Raw genomic sequence first — 20,344 nt, 5'->3', positions numbered from 1 at the left:
CCCCCTCCCCCCTCTATAAACTCTAGTTTATAGAGTTGGCAGAGAGAACTGGGGCTGCAGCTCAGTGGTAGAGCACATGGTTGGCATGCAGAAGGTTCCAGCTTCAGTCCTCCACGTCTTCAGTTAAAAGGATCTCAGGTAGAGAGAGAAAATAAGTAAGTAAATAAATATAATTATTTATCTATTTAGCACATTTGTATACCACCCAGAATGTAAGTCTCTGGATGGTTTACAAAAAAACAAAATAAAAACAACAAATAAAAAGGTTAAAACATTAAAAAGAATGTTATAACTATTAAAAATCAAACCATTTAAACAGTATCTAATTAAAAGTCTGGGTGAACAAATGTGTCTTGACTGCCTTTTTAAAAGTTGTCAAAGATTTTGAAGCTCTTATTTCAGTAGGAAGTAACCCCTGCTAACTGAGCAAAGAGTCACCTTTTTAACGTGGTGATTCTCTTTATTTAGCAGGGGGAGAGCAACTGGCCCTATCCATCCCCAGCACAGTACCTCCAGTGACTGTTGCTGGTAACCATCTTATGTTTCTTTTTAGATTGTGAGCCCTTTGGGGACAAGGATCTATCTTAACTTACTTATTATTTCGCTGTGTAAACTGCCCTCAGCCATTTTTGGAAGGGCGGTATAGAAATTGAATAAATACATAAATAATAAATGTGTTCCAAAGCCTCGGGGCAGCAATGTAGAAGGCCCGTCCCCGAGTAGCCATCAGATGAGCCAGTGGCAACTGCAGACGAACCTCTCCTGATGATCTCAATTGGAAGTGTGGTTCATAGCAAAGAAGGCGTTCTCTTAAATACTCAGGACTCAAGCTGTTTAAGTTTTTATAGGTTATAACCAAGACCTTGTATTTTGCCTGGAAACTTATTGGCAACCAGTGTAGATCTTTTAAGATGGGAGTAATATGGTTTCTCCGAGATGACTCAGAGACCAACCTGGCTGCCACATTCTGGACCAACTGCTTCTTTCTGGACTACACATGAAGGCAGCCCCACATAGAGCACATTGCAGTAATTAAGTCTGGAGGTGACCAGCAGATGTACTACTGTTCAGAGGTCATTTATCTCAAGAAACAGACACAGCTGGAGTATCAGTCAAAACTGATAGAAGGCACCTCTGGCCACTACCTCAACCTGGAACACCAGGGAGAGGTTGTGTCTAGAAGCACCTGCAGACTGTGTACCTGTTGCTTCTGGGGAAGTGTCACCCTATCCAGAACTGGCAGGTCGAAATCATCTCTCGAGTTATGACCCTGCACAATAAGTACCTCTGTCTTATCTGGATTCAGATTCTTATCTGGATTCATTCTTATCTGGACTCAGTTTGTTATCTCTCATCCAGCCCATCACTGCCTCCAGGCAGGCTTAGGGAGGTTATGCCTTCTCCTGGTGATGTTGACATGGAGGAAAAGATTTGGGTGTCATCAGCATACTGATAACACCCTGCACCAAATCTCCTGATGATCTCTCCCAGTGGTTTTATGTAGATGTTAAACAACATCAGATATTATTAATACACACACACACACACACACACACACACAGAGTGTGTCTGTGTGTTCATAAACATGTGGAAGCATAATGGTAGTGTGCTTTCTGTATGAGTGGTTTGCATTTTTCCCTAAGATAGTGTTTCTCAAAGCCTTTGAACATGTCCTCCTTACTAAACGTATTCTACCATCTTGCGCCCTCCCTAGCCCAACCACCTATCTCACAGTGGACCATGCAGAAATGCTTTCACACAGTCATGTGCATACAGCATGGTGTAGTGGTTAGAGTGCTGGACTAGGACCGGGGAGACCTGAGTTCAAATCCCCATTCAGCCATGATACTTGCTGGGTGACTCTGGGCCAGTCACTTCTCTCTCAGCCTAACCTACTTCACAGGGTTGTTGTGAGGAGAAACTTAAGTATGTAGTACACCGCTCTCGGCTTCTTGGAGGAAGAGCGGGATATAAAATGTAAAATAATAATAATAATTAATAATACATCAAAGATCTGTGATTGGCGCACAAATCCAGCACTGGTATGGGAAAGAATAGAACAAAACTTGTCTGACCCTGCCTAAAACCAAATGCAAAGAAACAAAATTAAACAAAGCAGCAGCTCTTCCCAAATCAGTTTAGGAGGACTGGGCAACTGGGATAACACTAACTCCCATAAATCCAATATTAATTAATGAAAATCCTCTGCTAGGGCATTCAACCTACCCATGCCTTGGCTGGCAAGTTGCAGAAAGTTCCACTTGCCTCCATATTTTCCTTTCCTTGTCGCTTTCCAGACTGGACCCTACAATGGGGTCAGGGCGAATCTCGGAAGTGTGCTTCCACACTTCCTGCATCGTAACACCGCAGTCCCTACGCGGACAGCAGGGTGCCGTTCACATTTTCAATGCCTTGTCGCGAATTTAATCGCTGCAATACAGAGCTAGGACGTCACCGTGAAGCAGTTGCTGTTTTTTCGGGTTGTTAACTGCTGCAAGACTTGCTCTCCCTCTTGTTTACATTCCGAATGCGACTTGCTTGAACGGAGGCATTTTGCTACTGATGAGCAGCTAGTCTGGAAAGCGCCCTTTCCACTTCTTACTCTCACTTCAGCTGTATCAAACTCTACAAGGTGGGATGTCACACAGTTTGAGAAGCACTGCCCAAAGGGCACTTGCTAATTTTACTGATAGGATATTGCTTTTGTACCAAGCAATGCCAGTACCAGTTTCAGATCCAGATGGTAGCTGTATCCATTACTCTTGGGCTTCTTGGTCGTAACACCCTTAGCTGATGGCTCACCTAGGAGATTTCTGTGAGGTGATAGAAGCTTTTTAGTGATAATTTGTGAACCACTGCCCTCTGCTGTATGTTTCAAATACTGATATTATGGCTGCATATTGCAGGTGATCCTAAACCCTTCCAAAGATAGGGCCTTTGTGTGTTTGTGTGTGTGTGCACTTGCTTTCCATGAGTTCTCACTTTGAGCTACTTGCAGAAGAGAAAGGAGCTTCCACATGCAGCAGTTCTCATTTGGGCCTTTCTTGTATTCATGTTGCTATTTTCTAGGAGTGGAATGTTTCCAGTTGGTTGTCAGTAAGTACCCCTCTCTGTCCTCCCCCCACCGTCCCCACTCAGTCTGGCTTTAAAAAAAAGTCACCCACTCTGTTGAGGCTGCAGTTAATGGATAACTTCCTGAAATACCAAACATTCCTCTTTAATGACTTGGCTACAGTCCTGTCACATTTTCCTGGGTGTAAGCCTATAGAACTTAGCATGCACAACATTATTTTTTAGAAAAGAGACGAGCGGAGAAGAAATGTTATAATAATGATAAAAACTGACCCCAGGTTTGTTTGTTTTAAATAAAAGGGACTGTAAAGGGCAGTGGCTAGAAGTAAAGTGGCAAAGGTGCACTCAGGTATGGAAGAGGGACATCTGCTTGGGAACCAACTCTCCAGCGTCCAGTACATCACCACCTAGGCGGAAAACCACTCCCTCCCTAAAATCAAACAAATTGTGTTGTCTGACTACACCTTTCCTCATTGTGCTAGTCTCTCCCCTAGTGCTTTCAAGGCAGAAAAAATGTGGTCTGAAAATAAGCAATGTTTCACAGGAGCAGGTTATATTCCTCATGAGATGCCGAGAATATAATCTGGATGCTGTACAAAATCACCTGTAAACATGAGCATTCATCATGGAATAAACCTCTGGCTGAAAAGGGCCCTCTTCTAATATGTGCCTTTTCTATTTTATTTTATTTTATTTTAATTCATTCATTCATTCTTTTACTTAGCCACAGTTAAGTAAAACCACAAGCATGCCAAGGACCAAATGCATGCTTCAAGGAACATCTAGAGCCCATCTAGATCAGTGAATGAGAAGGGCTCAAGGGTGCACAGGGAGGAAGTCTGCTGACGTTTACTCCCTCTGCAGATGATCGTTGGGTCCATGCTGGGCTCACAGATCGCCTGCCTATATGGACACGGGCTGCCCCCGGCAGCACAGAGGGCCGGGGAGTGTTGTACTGGTTCCCGGAAATCTCATAATGCACCCTGCAAGTACTCAATGCATGGTGGGGATCCCCACAGCGATGAGTGGGCGCCCGTCACTACATCAGCGGTGGCTAAAAGCAGCTGGTGCTGCACACAGTTTAAAAAACGAGGCAGAGGGAGTGCTCACTCCCTTAACCTTGTTTAAGAGGCTGGCTCCGCAGGCCGGTTTGCCATTGAAGCACTGCTGGGATTGGATACGATCTCAGTCCTGGTTGTGCATGAGAACAGCCTTCTAGTTTGGCCCTGATGTAGACCACAAGCTCTCAAGTTTTGGTACTTGCATCTGCTGCAGCACTGAGCATGCTGTTGGCACTAATGTTGATATGCACGTGTGAGCTTGCTGCTTGTTTTCTCCATGCATTCTCTTCTGTGTGCAGGATCACATGGGATGTTTCCATGTGATTTGTGCACAGGTGCAGGTTGCAGCAGCAAACGGATATTTCTGCAACCTTAGCAGCATTATTTTCAGCACTGCTGCCACAGAATTGGCTTCCAGGGGCTGTCATCTCCTACACGAGAAGGACTGTGTGGAGAAAACAAGTGGCTGGTTCACAACTTCCCCTTGAGAATATTAAATAGTAAGTAGTAATGAGCTACAGTCTAGCAGCAAAATAGCCTGATTAATGTAATATTCCAATTACAGGAGTGACATTTCATAGAATGCTTTGATAGCACCAGAGAATTTTTGAGGGGTTTTTTGGGTTTTTTTTGCTAATTTGTAAATAACCATTCACTGTTTGTCATTGCTGCATTTCATTGCTGATTGGATCCTTAGAATACTAGAGCCACCGACAACACAAAATCAATTGCATTTGCCAAAAATGAATGATAATAAAATAATGGAGGATAGATGTGGTGTTGTCTTGCAAAATAAGCTGTCACAATGTTCCTGGCTACACTTGCTTTGCCAGGAACCTGCTGAATGCAATCATTATGCTCCAGAAAGCAAGAGGAAAAAGTGGCCCCTAAATAAAACTTGGATGCAAGGCTCATACCCCTGGCTGTTTTCTGCAGCTGTTTCATTCCAATTGACTTCCATAGAAGTGCCTACAGAAGGAGGGGGAGCAGAATAGAGACTGTGAACATTGTACACAATGATTCAGCCAGAACCACCCCGCTGCCAGGCCTTGGATTTGCCTTTAATTGGGTTTCCCAAGTATTGTGTCTAAATGCTAGTGGGTGCTGTTCTTTATTATCTACCCTTTAAAGGCCAGTGTCTATACATGGCACCCTTGGGCAGCTGATAGAGTCCAAGCACCCAAGAGACTCCACTGCTAATGCTGGCTCAGGCCCTCCGAGGAGGATTGGACCCAGGCAGCAAGTGATGGTTGCTAGCTGGGTTTGTGCCAGGTATAGTAGTGAATGTGGGTTTTTGTTTTTCCTCACCACTGCCTTGGCTAGCTGGCAGTAAGACCATTCTAGCTGGGAGCTCATGGCTGCGTCCAACATGCCCCACCCCCCCATGTCTCATTAGTGTTGTGTGATGCTATGTGGACTATTCTAGAGTTTTAAAAAAAACATAGCAGATGACTGTGTAAGAGGAAAAAGAAATCTACATCTGCTAGCTTCCAAAGTAACGGGAGGGAGCCTCGACTGGAGAGCATCTTTAGGATGGGGCAATAGCTCCGTGGAAGAGCATCTGCTTCGCCTGCAGAAGGTCCCAGGTTCTGTCCTTGGCGTCTCCAGTTGGGGCTGGGAAAGATTCCTGCCTGAAACCTGGGAGAGCCACTGCAAGTCAGTGTTGACCAGGGCCTCCCAACCTTTCTGTGTACTCCTTCTGTTGCAAACCTTTAGCTCAGGTACCCTGTAGAGTGAGTGTGTGCGTGTGCGCGTGCGTGCGTGCGTGTACCTACATGCACATGCATATTCACAAATGTAAATGCTACAGTTATGAGACAGGCGATTACAATCACTGGATTACATCCAGACTAAGTTACTCATGAACAGGCTTATTGAAATTAATGGGACAAGTTTAATTGTCCTGTTAATTTCAATCGGAGTACTTAGAGTGTTAATTTTCTGAGGTCTGTCAGTCAGGCTGAGGGGGAAGGGTATGCTGAAGTTCAGCAAGTAGCCAGCCACTTGGGAGCAGAGGAGGAGGCGGCCTGCTCCCTCCCCTTTTGCAGTGGACACATTGCTGAGGATCTCTTGGCTTCAAGCTAGCAATCCTCACATGAGAAGCAATTAGGTTGGCTGTAGCATAGGGATGCAGGAGGGATCTGAGTACCCCTGGGACCCCTTCAAGTATCCTTTGGGGTACCTCTAGTGTCGAACAGTGTTTCCTACCCCACCCCCCCATGAGGCACACTTAGACGCAGGAAGAAAAACTGGGGCACACTGCCCCCTGAAAGGTTTTTTTTTTTTTTTTTTGCAATAGCAAAGCCACTGCACATTTATTTATTTAGCCCTCCTGGTGTATTATGGGGTGAGTCAGCTGTAGAGGCCAAGATTTTACATTTCTGGCTTTGCACTTGACTTGCTCCTTTATACATCAAGATGGGGGCTCCTCTCTCCCAGTGCCTATGGGGCGAGTCACCTGCAGAAGCAGGGAACTCCCCACTTTTGCAGATGACTGCAAAAAGTGGCCTCTTTATTTTTTTTTCCATCTGTGTGCGGAATGAGTTTGGTTCTGGTCGGCAGTATCAAGGCAGTGCGGGCGCACATGCATTCAGAATGGGGCCTTGATTCAACCTGAGCGGGATCTAAAATTAATTGAATGGACACCAAAAAACATGTGAGTGCAATCATATGCTCACGCCTTAGAGGGAGCACTGCTCAGAGCCAGTCAGCACAGCACACCGGCCAGTGGCCCATGGCACACTGATATGCTGTGGTACACCAGTTTGGAAATTCTGATGTAGAGAAGACTGGGCTAGATGAACCAATGGTATGACTCAATATAAGGCAGCTTCCTGTGTTCCTGCCTGGAGTCTGCATACATTAAAAATACAAGATAAATTTCTCATGGTGATAAGAAGACTTGTATTGCTCAAGTTAGTGAGTCATCTTTGGTGGTCTCTCTGGTCCTTGTAAGAGCTTCAGGGTGGGGAGAAGTTCAACGTGTCTGTCTTCCACCTTTTATACAGCTGCCGTGATCTGGCAGTCCATACCCTTTCTCTGTCTGCTGTGGTACAGAGCTGCAGCCCTGTTGCAAAACAGTTGCCAGGGGAGTCAGGTGGGTTGCTGCTGCACTGTGGCCATGTTTGTGTCATGGAAATATGAAAGGAGCAATTCCTTGCAGATTGCAATGGGAAGTGATAACCTTTTTAATTCCCCCCTGAAATCACGAGATACGGCCGTCGAACAACATTTCCATCATCGTGATGGGCTGGGCAGAGATTTAGGAGGGCTTGTTTTTGTATAATGCAGGAGCCCAGTATGTGTGTGTAATTTTATGTAGTGCACACAAGGTTACATTCCTCTCCCCACCCTTTCCATTGCCAGTTTACAGTCCCTTTGACTTCTCTGATGCAGCAGGGAATGAGGCAGCCATGGCTTCTCCCAGCCGTTCCGCCCTAGGAGTCACCCTCATCCCTCCTCTCCATGCCGTGCAGCTCTCATGGAATCATGGCTGTTTACAGCAGGTCAGGAGTGGCCAGAAAATGAAAACTCATGGAAGGAACTGCAGCTGTCTCTTCTCCCGCAGCACTGGGAAATTTAAAGGGACCCTGCTGATCTCAGGGTTGCAAGCTGGCAATGCTAGCACTCCCCGCAGCTCTGCCTGATCCCAGTCAGTAAGAGTCAGGAGAAAGTAAGATTTTTCCTCAACCACAGCAGTGTCTCTAAGTGCAGCACTTTTCCATGTAAATGACCTGCAGCCATACTTACTGTATATGGCAAAAGCAAAGGATTGGGAACATCACTGAGTTAGGTACAAAGCCTGCTTCATTCCCTTGGTGTGACCCTAAGGATTGCCATGATTGGGAATCAAGCCTGGTCATAATAGCTTCATGCTGGGTTCAATTTCTGGGTCATGCTGGAGTCGAGTGAAACAGTTAATGATTGTTTCAGATATGTGAAGGCAAGGTTGCCACCTTTATTTCCTTCAGGGCTTGTGTGCCTTTAACAAATGCATTCTGTACTTGATAAATTACTACTACTACTACTACATTTATATCCCGCTCTTCCTCCAAGAAGCCCAGAGTGATGTACTACATACTTAAGTTTCTCTTTCACAACAAACCTGTGAAGTAAGCTAGGCTGAGAGAGAAGTGACTGGCCCAGAGTCACCCAGCTAGTATCATAGCTGAATGGGGATTTGAACCTGGGTCCCCCCGGTCCTAGTCCAGCACTCTAACCACTACACCAGCTGTTGAACGAATGTTTTTGCCTTTCATGTACCTGTCACAAACCAAAAGGTGTGCAGAAATAAAGTAGGTAATCCATTCAAGGGCTACTTTAAAAGATAACTTTACCACAGGGGAAAATCACCTCCTGTGACTTTTTCCTGTAGAACAGTGGCAGGTGGGGCTGTGGGTGGGTGGGCAGAAAACAAGCCACAGGTGCAGCTTGTTTTTGCTCATTTCATCCTGTCCTGGCTGCCTCTCACCCCACCCCCGGCATTAATCCCAGGCACATGGAGTGGTATTCATCGAGTGGGAGATAACCTAGTGAATCCTAGGTGCATGCCTGGGCTTAATACCATGGTGGGGCAAGATGAGAGACAACCAGAATGGGATTAGACAAGTGCATACCTGCCACACCTATGGCTCGTTTTCTGCCCCTCCACCCCATCCATATTGGCTGCTACTGCTGTAAAAGTATGACTGTGTACATTGCCCCTCAGGCTGTTCTCCTCTCTAGGCCCAGCCAGCTTTCAGTGTTCTGAGGGTAGCCTGTCACCTCTTGCAACCTTCTAGACATTGCAAAGGCCTTTTACAAACTGAACATACTTTAGACTTGCCTGCCCTGAGGAGAAGGCAGAAGAGAGGCTCGGGCCAGAGAGCTCATACCGTCAACTCCAGAAGAGCTCACCAGTGTCCCCAAACAACTCTGAACTTTTGTTAAATTGTCATCATTGTTTTTATTATGTTTACACTGTTTTGAATGCCTGGACAGAAAGGCTGTGTATCAATGCAGTAGATAAATATATAACTGTCACATCACCAGTCTTTGCTCATTTGGCCTTCACAGGAAAATAAAGGAAGAAACTTTTTAAGCACAGCTGTAGAGAGCTGGTGCGCGCTTCAGTAGCACAGAAAATACATGACTGAAATACCATTTCTGGGAGGGCACATGCTGGCTCCTGGCATTTGCCAAAGAAGCCCTATTTATGTTGGTAGCAGTTGACTGTGGTGCTTGAGTTGAGGTTAGACTGCAATTTGAGAAGATCCCATATGTTTAAATAGAAAGGGTAGGTATTTGTGGTTTCTGTTACTTTAGTTAGTCTTTCCATTTCCCAGTGAACATTTTTAATCCCTCACACACTTTCTTTTCATGTTGTTACAGCAGCTGCTGCTGTAGATACTATGAACACCAGGAAAGTGAATGTCTTGGTGGTTTGATCTGGAGATAGATAGATAGTCTGCAGAATTTGTGACCCCTGTACCCCGTCACCGACTGAAAGCAATCTGTTAGCCACATATTACGATCTGCCAGGTGCTTGACAATCTATTTGTCTGGGGCAGACATGTGAATAAATGGAATAAAAGGGTTGGTGGTGGTCATTATGCAAGGGTGGTGGGCTGCCTTTGGCTGAAGGACTGTTTCTTATGTATGGTTATGCCTCATTGCAGTTATGTACTCCTTTGTCTGACTGATCAGTTTGCATACTGCCTTTCTGGTCCTGGCCTTTCTAGTATACATACAATTTAGAAAATAATAGTAATAGTGCTTCCGGCTAGTGGAGATTGAGCAGTGCCCCACCAAATATCCCCAGAGACTGCCCTGTTCCCCATCCCCCTCCATTCTTCCACCCCTCAAAACATAGAAGCTATTCCCCTATTTGCTTTTGCCTGCCACCTAATGCCGCAGCGGGGAAATGACTTGATTAGCAAGCCAGAGGTTGCCAGTTTGAATCCCTGCTGATTTGTTTCCCAAACCGTGGGAAACACCTATATCGGGCAGCAGCGATATAGGAAGATGCTGAAAGGCATCATCTTATACTGCGCAGGAGATGGCAATGGTAAACCCCTCCTGCATTCTACCAAAGACAACCACAGGGCTCTGTGGGTGCTAGGAGTTGACACAGACTCGACAGCACACTTTACTTTTACATTCATTAGATTGAGTGAATAGACACAGTTCAACTTCTTTCCACAAGAGGGTTTAGCTTTCTGTAGAACCTTGTAAGGAAAATACATTGCACATTGGGTGTTGGATTTCCAGCACCCAACACTGCACTCATTAACATTTTGTCCCCATTCAGACATCGCACGAAACTGGAGTTACAGGTTGCCAGACTTGGTTTAACTGTGTGTCTGAATGCATGAAATTGCAGTTTGGACCCTAACTCAAACTGAGGTTTCAGTTACCAAATTCCCGTTTGAACCCTCAGTTTGAAGTGAGGGTTGCTGCTTGGTCTCTGGTTTGCGGCTATTTCCTTTATGTCTGAATGCAGAACTGGAGGCAGCCTTCCCTGGAACCAGAGTTGAGGGAACGAAGCTCATCCCTCTCTCCACCTGATTGGCTGCCGTGGCTGTCCAATCAGAGGAAGAAGCCTGGAAGCCAGCATCCCCCACCCCCTCCCCCTCCCTTTGCTGTCTCACAGACTGCAGAGAAGAGGCTAGCATTTATGTCTGAAATCAGACTGGGAAACAGGAGGTGTGGGGTGGCAGAAAGAAACAGAATCTGTAACTCTGGTTTCGTGTGATGTCTGTGATGCCTTAGAGTCACTGCTCAGGTTTGTTCCCCCAGAGCCATCCTAAAATTGTGATGGTGATAGTGTTGTTTTTTTCATGGTTGGGAAGATGAGGAGGATGGAGCAATTGTTTCTGAAAAGCTAGGGTTGGCCATTTCAGCACACATGCCTGAGACAGAATTGGAGAGAGCAGTGTGATTATGAATGGGTGCCTCGGTGCTTGCTTCTTTGGAATAGCCAGGTACAGCCCCCTTAACTATTCTGATACCCCCCCACAAAAAAGAGTTTCACCTCACTTCCAGCCCCCCCCCCACACACAAAAAGCTTCTCTCTCTTCACTTCCGGGGGACTGGAAAGGACCTTTGGTAAAGCAGACTGAAACCTAAGTCACCCTTACCTCAGAGTAAACCCCATTGAACACAATGGAGCTTACTTTTGAATAAACATGGCTTGGCTCCCTCTAGCCAAAATAACTTAGCCACAAGCTCTTTTACTCTTCTTCCACTGACAGTGGCTGCCAACTCAGATAAAGAAGAGGGCCAGTTGTGAACTAAAACCTAAAAATAATATAAAGCAGATTAAAAGGATCATAAATAAAACTTTTGAACATCATAAACTAAAAACCTAATGAAAGGAATAAAACATATTAATACGTTATGTTTATGCCATATGTTGGGCTCATGGGTAAGGGTTATTGGGTATGAGGAGCTTGGGAACAAGGCAAATATAGTCATCAGAGCTGGCAGTGTACAAATATTATATTTTAATTCAATAATATGACACTTGCATTGACCAAGTATCAGAAAACATGGCTTTGAAGAGCATATTGTTTGGTGTGACTTGTAAAGTTAAAACTAAAAATAGGCACCTTATGCAATATTAGTGTTCTAAAATACATTGTGTAAGGCTGTTGCTGTGGCAGGCTAGTGTAGGGCTGCCACCTCTCCAGGACATGACAGGGGTCTCCGACAATTGGCATCAATCTCCAGGAGACATTTGAAAGCAGTGCTGAAGAGATTAATGGCTTGGTATTGTGCAGCGGGAAAATGACTTGACAAGCCAGAGGTTGCCAGTTCGAATCCCCACTGGTACGTTTCCCAGACTATGGGAAACACCTATATCAGGCAGCAGCGGTACAGGAAGATGCTGAAAGGCATCATCTTATACTGAGCGGGAGATGCCAATGGTAAATCCTTCCTTTATTCTGCCAAAGACAACCACAGGGCTCTGTGGGTTCTAGGAGTTGACACTGACTCAATGGCATGACTTTACTTTATTGTGAAAAGTATTGGGGGAGTGGGGGGATCTCCAGAAGTAGCTTAAGTCAGAATTGGCAGCCCTAGACTGGTGATTGCTAATGTTTGCTTTAAAAGAGGTGTTCCTTCCCCCCTGCCCTGCTTCTGCCAGGAGGAGCGATTCTGTCATCACAGGGTACTGTATTTCTGTTAAAATACCTAGTTAACAGCCTTCTTGAAGTTAAGGAAACTTAGCAGCAGAGATCTGTGTCCCACTCTCCAAGAATGATGGGGCAGTTCCTTATACAGCAGCAAGAATGGAATACAAAACTAGTGGAACTAATGTGCTGTATGGGTTAGTACTGTAGTACCTGTGCTATATTTTCGCCTTAACCTGTCTTTTAACCATTTTTGCCTTGGAAAGGAAAATGGAAAGACTTGTCTTTAGAACTGGAACCGCAAGCATATTTTGCTTTCATTTAGGCCTGCTTTTAATTCTCCAGATCAGCTATGGGTCTCTTCTTTTCTGTTTACATAGCTTGTTAAAAAAAAATTAACAAGATAAATTTTCTTTTAGAGCTTGCTTGGTTTGAAATACTTCGGCTGTGTTTTAGTTTTCCCCTCTCTGAACTTTACTCCTGTTTCTCTCTGTTGTGTTTGAATAGGGCTGGACACGGTCAAAGTTATATGTTTGCCTCTTAGTTTTTAAATGTCCACGTCTGACTTTACTCCATTTTACTGCTTGTCACAGTTGACAAATGTGTAGAACACTGTGGTATCAATACATAGTTACCTTCCAGATTCGAATATTCTCCCAAACCAAAGGTATCATAAGCTACAATCTTTTGGCTTTTGATAATACTTTCTGGTAGAGCTTTAACTTAACTGAAAATATGGCAAAATGTAAAGGAAGTAAGTATAGGTTCTGTTAAGGTGCCTAGCAAGCTGTAAACATGCAAAATAATATATTTGCTTCTCAGTAGTCATGGTAGCACAGTACTGCTCTAAATAGAAAACATTTGTGGTCACCACAACTAGTAACTTCAACTATAAAAATGAAGTGGTGTATTGTAACTTCAACTTGGAATAAATGGTATCAACTCTGGGAAGTTGTGTTAATATTTATAGCAGTATTTACCATGCTTGCTCACACCCGTGTATTCTACACATGTGTGCAACTACGTTTGAGACCAATATGGGGAAACTACCCAAAACCAAATGTGCAACCAGGAATAACAAACAGATAGCATTCCAGAGAATGGCAAGACTCATTAGCGTACCACAGGGGAGCAAACAGACACGGAGGCAAGATGTTTGAAAATAAAGTTGGTTTTTGTACACGGTAGAGGCACAGTGTAGAAATGCAGTGTGTGACAACTTTGGTAACACCAGGAGTCAGTGAATACATCTCTAAAGGGGAAGGAGGGAGAGAGAGAGAGGAAAAAGCATGGGTGGAGGCTTGGTGAGCCTAGTGTTGATGGAAAGGGATGAGGGGTGGGGGAAACAATGTTTATGCCTGTCCTTTTGTCTGCTGTGTTGTAAGTGAAGCTGAGGGGTGAATACAGTAGTAAGCCTACACAGGGAATGGCCCAATCACATTAGTTCAATTCCAAGTTTCCAGGGATTCAGCTCTAATGTTCCAGAGATTCTTTCTCAGGTGGCCAGGTACAGGGATAATCTGCTCATTCAATGTTCCAAGGATGTTCAGGGCCGTCTTATTCAAGTTGCTCGCAAAAAGCCAACAAAAGGAATTGCCCAAGAACACTGATTTTAGTTTAGGATTGGAACTCAGCAGTGCAGTGATTCAGCCCAAGGGGAGAGAGGTTCTGAGTGCATAACAGGCACTCAACCAGGCGAGGCTTCCGAGAAGTACAGGGCAGACTAGGCCACCATGGTCTCATGCAGTGACACACATGTCTGCATAGATTTTCCCTTCTGAGGTCTCTTTGCGTTGGTTGCAAAGGCAAGAAAGTCTGAGAACCAGAGGAGTCAATCTGGATTGTTTATTTTTGAGGCGGGGGAAATGTGTGGCTGGAAAGGCTCCTATTCAGATGGACTGCCAAGACAAACGCGTGCTGGTATGCCCAATCTAATTAATATCCTTGAAACTTGACATGATTGAATTTTTGCTGCTTGCACCAGTTCAGGTTGTCTGAATTCACAGTGTGACTATAATATAGTCCAAACTAAGGCTTTGTTACTGAAAATAGTCCTATTCCTTGAAGTTGAAAAAGCACAGCCTGATAGCAAGAAATAAGCAGGGATTAGAATTTCCATATTGCAAGAAGGAACAGACTGTGTTAAGCAAATTACAAATGGTACTGAGAAATAGGAGTCTAAGAGTCCAGTGTGCTTAGGACTAGGTGTGAGATGTGGATCAGCAAGCAGTAATAGTTTGAAGACGTCTGTATTCCAGTTCTAATGTGCTACCAAACATAAGGAATTTGTATTTGCTAGTATCTGCCCTTACAGTTTCCCCCAACCCTTTTAATCAGCATATTTTATTTCCCTTTCCCTTTAACATAACAACTGGTTCTCTGATGCACTGCTGTAGTAGAAGGTTCAAATAAACTCATTGACTGACATACAGATCAAAGATCCACTAGAACATTGAGAGAGCAATCTAACAGAACTTCCCAGCTAAGTGCACTGGTGTAGCAGGGAAGTGGCAATTTTTGACAGCCTTACCTTCTCTTGTAAGTCCTCTGTACTCCCCAAAAATATGTCCCAAGGATTGTGTGGCCCTCGGGACATATTTCTGAGTAGCACAGAGGCTTCCTGGGGAAGGGCAGGGCTGCAAAAATGGGACTCTTCTCCACTCCACTAGTGCAGTTAGTTGGAAAGTTTTGCAGGGTTGCTCTCTTGCTGCATAGTGCATCCTGTCTTTAAATGGGATGGGAGCAGTGAGCAGGATCTTTACAAAAGAGGAGAACAGGTCTTTGCTAGCTCTCCACTGCTGCATGTAGCTTCCTGCTGCGATGGCACAGCCCTCAAGAACCTGCACAAGGTGCTGGTACGTACAGGTTGTTGGGGGCTCAGAAAACTGCATGCGGTGGCGGAGAGCAAGTAAATACCTGCTCTCCTCCTTTTTAAAAATCCTGCTCACTGTTCCCCTCCCCATGGTGCTGAACTGATTCGAACCGCATCTGAACCGGTTTGACGCTGAACCAGTGCATGAACCTTAGTTTGTGCACATCCCTAGTATGGTCCTCTCTCTTCAAGTAATGTGAGAGTTTTCAATGTAGCAACCTAAATTATCTGCATGTTCTTTTTCTTTTTTTAAAAAATATTGAATGTGTGTGCTTTTTTCCTTCTCAGATGAACGGGACAAAGTACAAAAGAAAACATTCACAAAATGGATAAACCAGCATCTTATGAAGGTCAGTTGCTATGCATGCTCTTTGCTCTTAATGCTGCCTTGCATGATCATCTGCTGTAGTTTTGCAGAGATGCTCTCGGGTTCAGTGGAACTTGGTATCATCTTAAACTTAATGTTTCATGGACAGATTCCTTGATTGATTTCTGTTTTTTAACAATAGATTCACACCTACTAATCTACATTGTGCAACAAATGAAATGTGTTAGCATTTAATCATCTGAGCCTACACCTGTTTATTCAGTGGTACATTGCATTGGTTTCAGTAGGGTTTGCTTTAGAGTAACTATTGTTACGACTGCAAAACACTGGATGATAGGATTAAAAACGTGAATGCTGGATATTTTAGGGGTGGTTTATTTTAACATTAACAAAATGGAAATGTTTCCATTGTGTTAATTAAATAAGTTTCTTTGTGGTGGGAAGTGATGTTTGAAAAAGATTGATGTTTTCCCAAATGTTACACAACATCCACCCAGACTCCTACAGCCTATTAGTATGACCCAATGAACTGTTTTGAGAATCAGTAGAAATAATTAGAAAACCACTGTTATTTCTACACTGTGGAGGACATTGGGGGTGCCAGTTCCTAACTACAACTATAAGTGTGTTGCCTTGATGCAGCTCTGCATTGTCGAAGGGACAAAGGGCCACTTCACACTTGCATCTTATTCCTCTTCTGTAGCAGTTTCACAGGCTACCATTTTGTTTCCGGGCACAATTCAAAGTGAAGATCATTACCTTTAGAGCCTCTAAAATCTCAGGGACACAATGTGTAAAGGATTGCCTGTGCCGCTGCTACATGAATAGGTCTGTTGCTAAGGTCATCTGGTGGGGCCCTTCTGTGCATCTCATCACCTCTGAAATACAGTGGTTGGGATACACTTGAGGGGCTTCTCTGTTGTGTCACTTGGAATGTATAACTCCCTAACCTGAAAAGGCCTATCTGGTTCTCCCTTTCCCAGTATGCCTTCATCAACTGAAAATTTTATTCTTCAGCCAATATTTTATTGCCACATAAAAGTTTACTTTTGCTGCATAGCTCCATATTGTTTTTATCTTCTGTTGTTGTTGTTTGATTAGATAGATATAGATACATATGTTAGCTGATTTTATTATGTATGTAGGTTGCCATTAATGTTTCCTTTTTGCAACTGGAAAGGTGGAATATAAATCCTCAAACAAATAAATGTCCATGTAATGACATGGTAGGGAAAGATACCTTTTCACAGAACCATTGAATCACAAGGAGGGAACATTTAGTGTCTGTGCATGAAATGTAGTGTCATGCATGTGCCAGTCCCTGTGTAGGAGGCACTGGGCAGCCACCTTACTTGAGTGTTAGTGGCTTGTAGAAAGCATTCTCTCTTCCTCTCATCTCTGCTGGGCTCCCTTGTTTTAGTTAGGGATATAATTAAGCTGCATCACCTTATCAGTGTTCTGTGTGAGAACCATGCTCATTATCCAGTCTCTCAGTGCACCTGTGTTGGCCATGCTTTGCTCATGCGTGTCTATTCCAGCAAGTGAAGCTTATTTGTAATCAGCAGTAAAAGGCAGCTCCTTCAGAGTGCTAATTGGATCTCACCGATGGACTAGGCTAGCATGCAGGTGCCTTGGACCAACACCAGAGCCCATCCCCTACTACAACAGGATCCCCAGTAGTGTGTGTTTCGAGGCATGTAAGCCTTTTTACCCCTTTGTCTGTCTTTGATTAAAATGACATTTATTTACCTTCCACTGTGTGTGAGTCTCTTCGTCTCAGACACCACCCCCCCAAGAACCATGCCCTTCGCACAACAGTACACAACTAGATTGCTCACAGCTAAATGTAATGAGCCAACTTCACTGAAAAGCCCTGTGCTGGAGGCCCTCTGAAGGCTCTGTCTTGTGTTTTTTCTTTGGTAGTTTATTCATCCATGCAGGCTACCACTTGATACTTGAATTACTGAGTTCTGTATGCATGTCCATGTGTGAATCAGCCCATAATGAAAGGCTGAATGTTAAAGAAGAAAAGTTATTATTTCCCAAGGAAATTCATGCTTGAACCCGAGTATTAATTTGCCACTTTGTTAATCATTATTGCAAAGATGACTGTAGTTGCACTAACTTAAACTGATTATATCTTATTGCATAAATGAATTAAAAAATTAATTGCAACATTAAAATATGCTTTATTATTAATGCCTTTATGTTTATTGTACATCTATGTACATAACGTGTTGTCAGTTCTGAGAGTAGAGTTCCCTTTCCTAATGGGCTCACAAGCTAACATTGACAAAAGGGGTGCAACAGAAGAAGGGAAGTAGGAACAGGGGTAAACTGGGGAAGAATATTCAGCTACCATGCACATGTACTTAGATTTAGCTATGTGTACTTTAACTAATTTACATCTTAGAGAGTTGTTAAATATTTTTAGATGGCATGCTCATTACATTTAGGTGCTTGAGATAATCCAGATAATACTTACAGTGCTTCCCCCGCTTGCTGACTCTCCCCCAGCCTCTCTTGCTGATCTACCTGCTGCCTCATCAGCCACACCACCACCGTTCCTCCTTCCCCTCACTGGCCTCCCCTAAATAGGGCTGGGAGAGATTCCTGCCTGCAACCTTGGAGAAGCTGCTGCCAGTCTTTGTAGACAATATTGAGCTAGATGGACCTATGGTCTGACTCAGTATATGGCAGCTTCCTATGTTCCTCTTCTTCTGCATTAGCACCAGTTCACTCTTTCTCTCCTCCAGCCTCAAATCTTTTTTGTTTGTTTGTTTGTTAAGTAATAGAAAATAATTTTGGAAATCTTAGCATGATCTGATTAAAGAGTTCCTAGGCTTTTAGAAATAATTTATAGCCAAGGCCAAAGCAAACCCTTTGGCTGTAATTAAAAGAAAAACACAAACTTAAGTATACTTTCACTAGAATAGTGCTATTTGGATATCTGCACCTCCCCAGCATCTGTGCTTCTAGGCTTATGAAATTCCATGCCCTCAGGCAGCATAATGAGTACTGTAGACAGCTATTTTACATTCTAGATGTATGTGCTTAATTAAGCATCCACAGTCACTGGTATCCTGGATGGTATACAAATGAATAATGTTAAAGTAATCTAATTTTTCCTTTGTATTAATAACTTAGCAGGGCAATATTTTAAATTTATTAATTCATTATCTTTGTGGATTATTTCCAATTAACTCTTCATTAGCATGAACTTTGATTAATATTTTAGTATTTATCCTTGCAAGATATTAACATGTAAGATGATTTTACCAGCTGAAATCAGCTGAAGGCTTTAAAATTAATTGATACATTATTCAGCAAGCTGCTCCTTGTTATCTGTACAATTTGCTGCATGCAGATGAAGCTCTGAACATATATTGGCTTGTTCTTTGCTTCGTCTATTATCTGTGTCATTTATTCCAGCGAGAGCGATTGGCTCCTGTACTCATATACATACAGAAAATAGCAGGAACAGTTCAATACTTAATATGCCACATTATAGTATAATTTATAATTTTTCTGTTATATTATTCAGAAAACCTGCCCTTATAGTTTGCAATTCCAGTTGCAAGTATCTTCATGTGAAATCAGAAGGTATCTCATTAAAAACACTAACAGACTTTAATTTGTATAGAATTGTTTTATTTTTAACCATCTTTGCTCTAACAGTAACATGTAATGGCAATGATGAATGTACAACTTCATTAAAGGTTCAGAGTATAGTACAAAAAAGCAAATAATATTATTGAGCTATTTCGGTTGCTTTTTTAAAAACTGGGTATTTATTCAGTTTTAGTTTTCAGATGTTTTAAATTAGATACCAATACTTTATTTCAGGGGGTGGGTGGGTTGCACTGTTTTGCAATTAGAGGCAAGTATCAGTGCTAACGCTGGTGGCAGTCTCAGATGAATCGTTGCAAGTTTTCTTTTATACAGTAGTTGGCAGAAGGGGCCATAAATTGTGGGGATTGGCAGCATTGTTAGACTGCGTATTCATTAATTAAATATGCCAATTAGAGAAGCTGCAAGGAGAGGATAATGTTTAGATGGTCTTAGGTCAAGCTCTGAAGCCACATGACACAGCAACATTGCTGAAGCTAAGCAGCTCTAGGTCTGGAAACAGCCTGGATGGGAGTTTGGCGCCACTTCCAAGTGAGGGGCACACAGAGAAAGAGAAATTATTATCTTAAGTGATGGGCAGCTTCATGTGGAAGAAGGTATCTCTTCAGATGCTTGGTCCAGGGTTGCAGAGCTGTTTTTTGACTACAGCTCCCATCCTCATAGGAACATAGGAAGCTGCCATATACTGAGTCAGACCATTGGTCTATCTAGCTCAGTATTGTCTTCACAGACTGGTAGCAGCTTCTCCAAGGTTGCAGGCAGGAATCTCTCTCAGCCCTATCTTGGAGAAGCCAGGGAAGGAACTTGAAACCTTCTTCCTGAGGGGAATATCTTACATTGTTCACACTTCTAGTCTCCCATTCAAATGCAACCAGGGTGGACCCTGCTTAACTAAGGGGCAAAGTCATGCTTGCTACCGCAAGACCAGCTCTCCTCCCCATCTCCAGCCACAGTGGCCAATAGCCAGGGATGATGGTAGTTGTAGTCTGACATAAGCAAGAGTTGTGACAGTTGGATAGACAGCATCCAGACAGCATCCATCCAAGAGTCCTTAAAGAACACAAATGTGAAATTGCAGAGCTCCTTGCAAAAATATATAACTTATCCCTATAATCAGGCTCTATACTCGAGAACTGGAAAGTAGCAAATGTAACACCGATTTTCAAAAAGGGATCCAGGGGTGATCTGGGAAATTACAGGCTGGTTTGCTTAATGTCTGTTCCAGGCAAATTGATGGAAAGCATCCTCAAGGATACAGTTATAAAGC

General features: G+C 43.5%; 1 protein-coding gene across 33 annotated transcripts in view; it reads left to right on the top strand.

Annotated features, from left to right (window-relative positions):
• Positions 1–20,344, top strand: part of DST (dystonin) — a 488,434-nt gene that overhangs the window by 141,565 nt on the left and 326,525 nt on the right. For 31 of the 33 annotated variants that reach the window (XM_053286451.1, XM_053286446.1, XM_053286475.1 and 28 more), the window contains one exon: positions 15,408–15,469. In XM_053286451.1, coding sequence (XP_053142426.1) covers positions 15,408–15,469 — 62 coding nt within the window. Of the gene's footprint in view, positions 1–10,833; positions 10,897–12,368; positions 12,445–15,407; positions 15,470–20,344 lie in introns of those variants that run through there. The other 2 variants (XM_053286465.1, XM_053286463.1) reach the window with 2 other exon arrangements.

Source organism: Hemicordylus capensis, chromosome 1 (assembly GCF_027244095.1).
Source record: "Hemicordylus capensis ecotype Gifberg chromosome 1, rHemCap1.1.pri, whole genome shotgun sequence".
NCBI lineage: Eukaryota > Metazoa > Chordata > Lepidosauria > Squamata > Cordylidae > Hemicordylus > Hemicordylus capensis.
The sequence above is the reverse complement of the archived record's forward strand: the minus strand, read 5'-3'. Positions and strand labels throughout refer to the sequence as shown.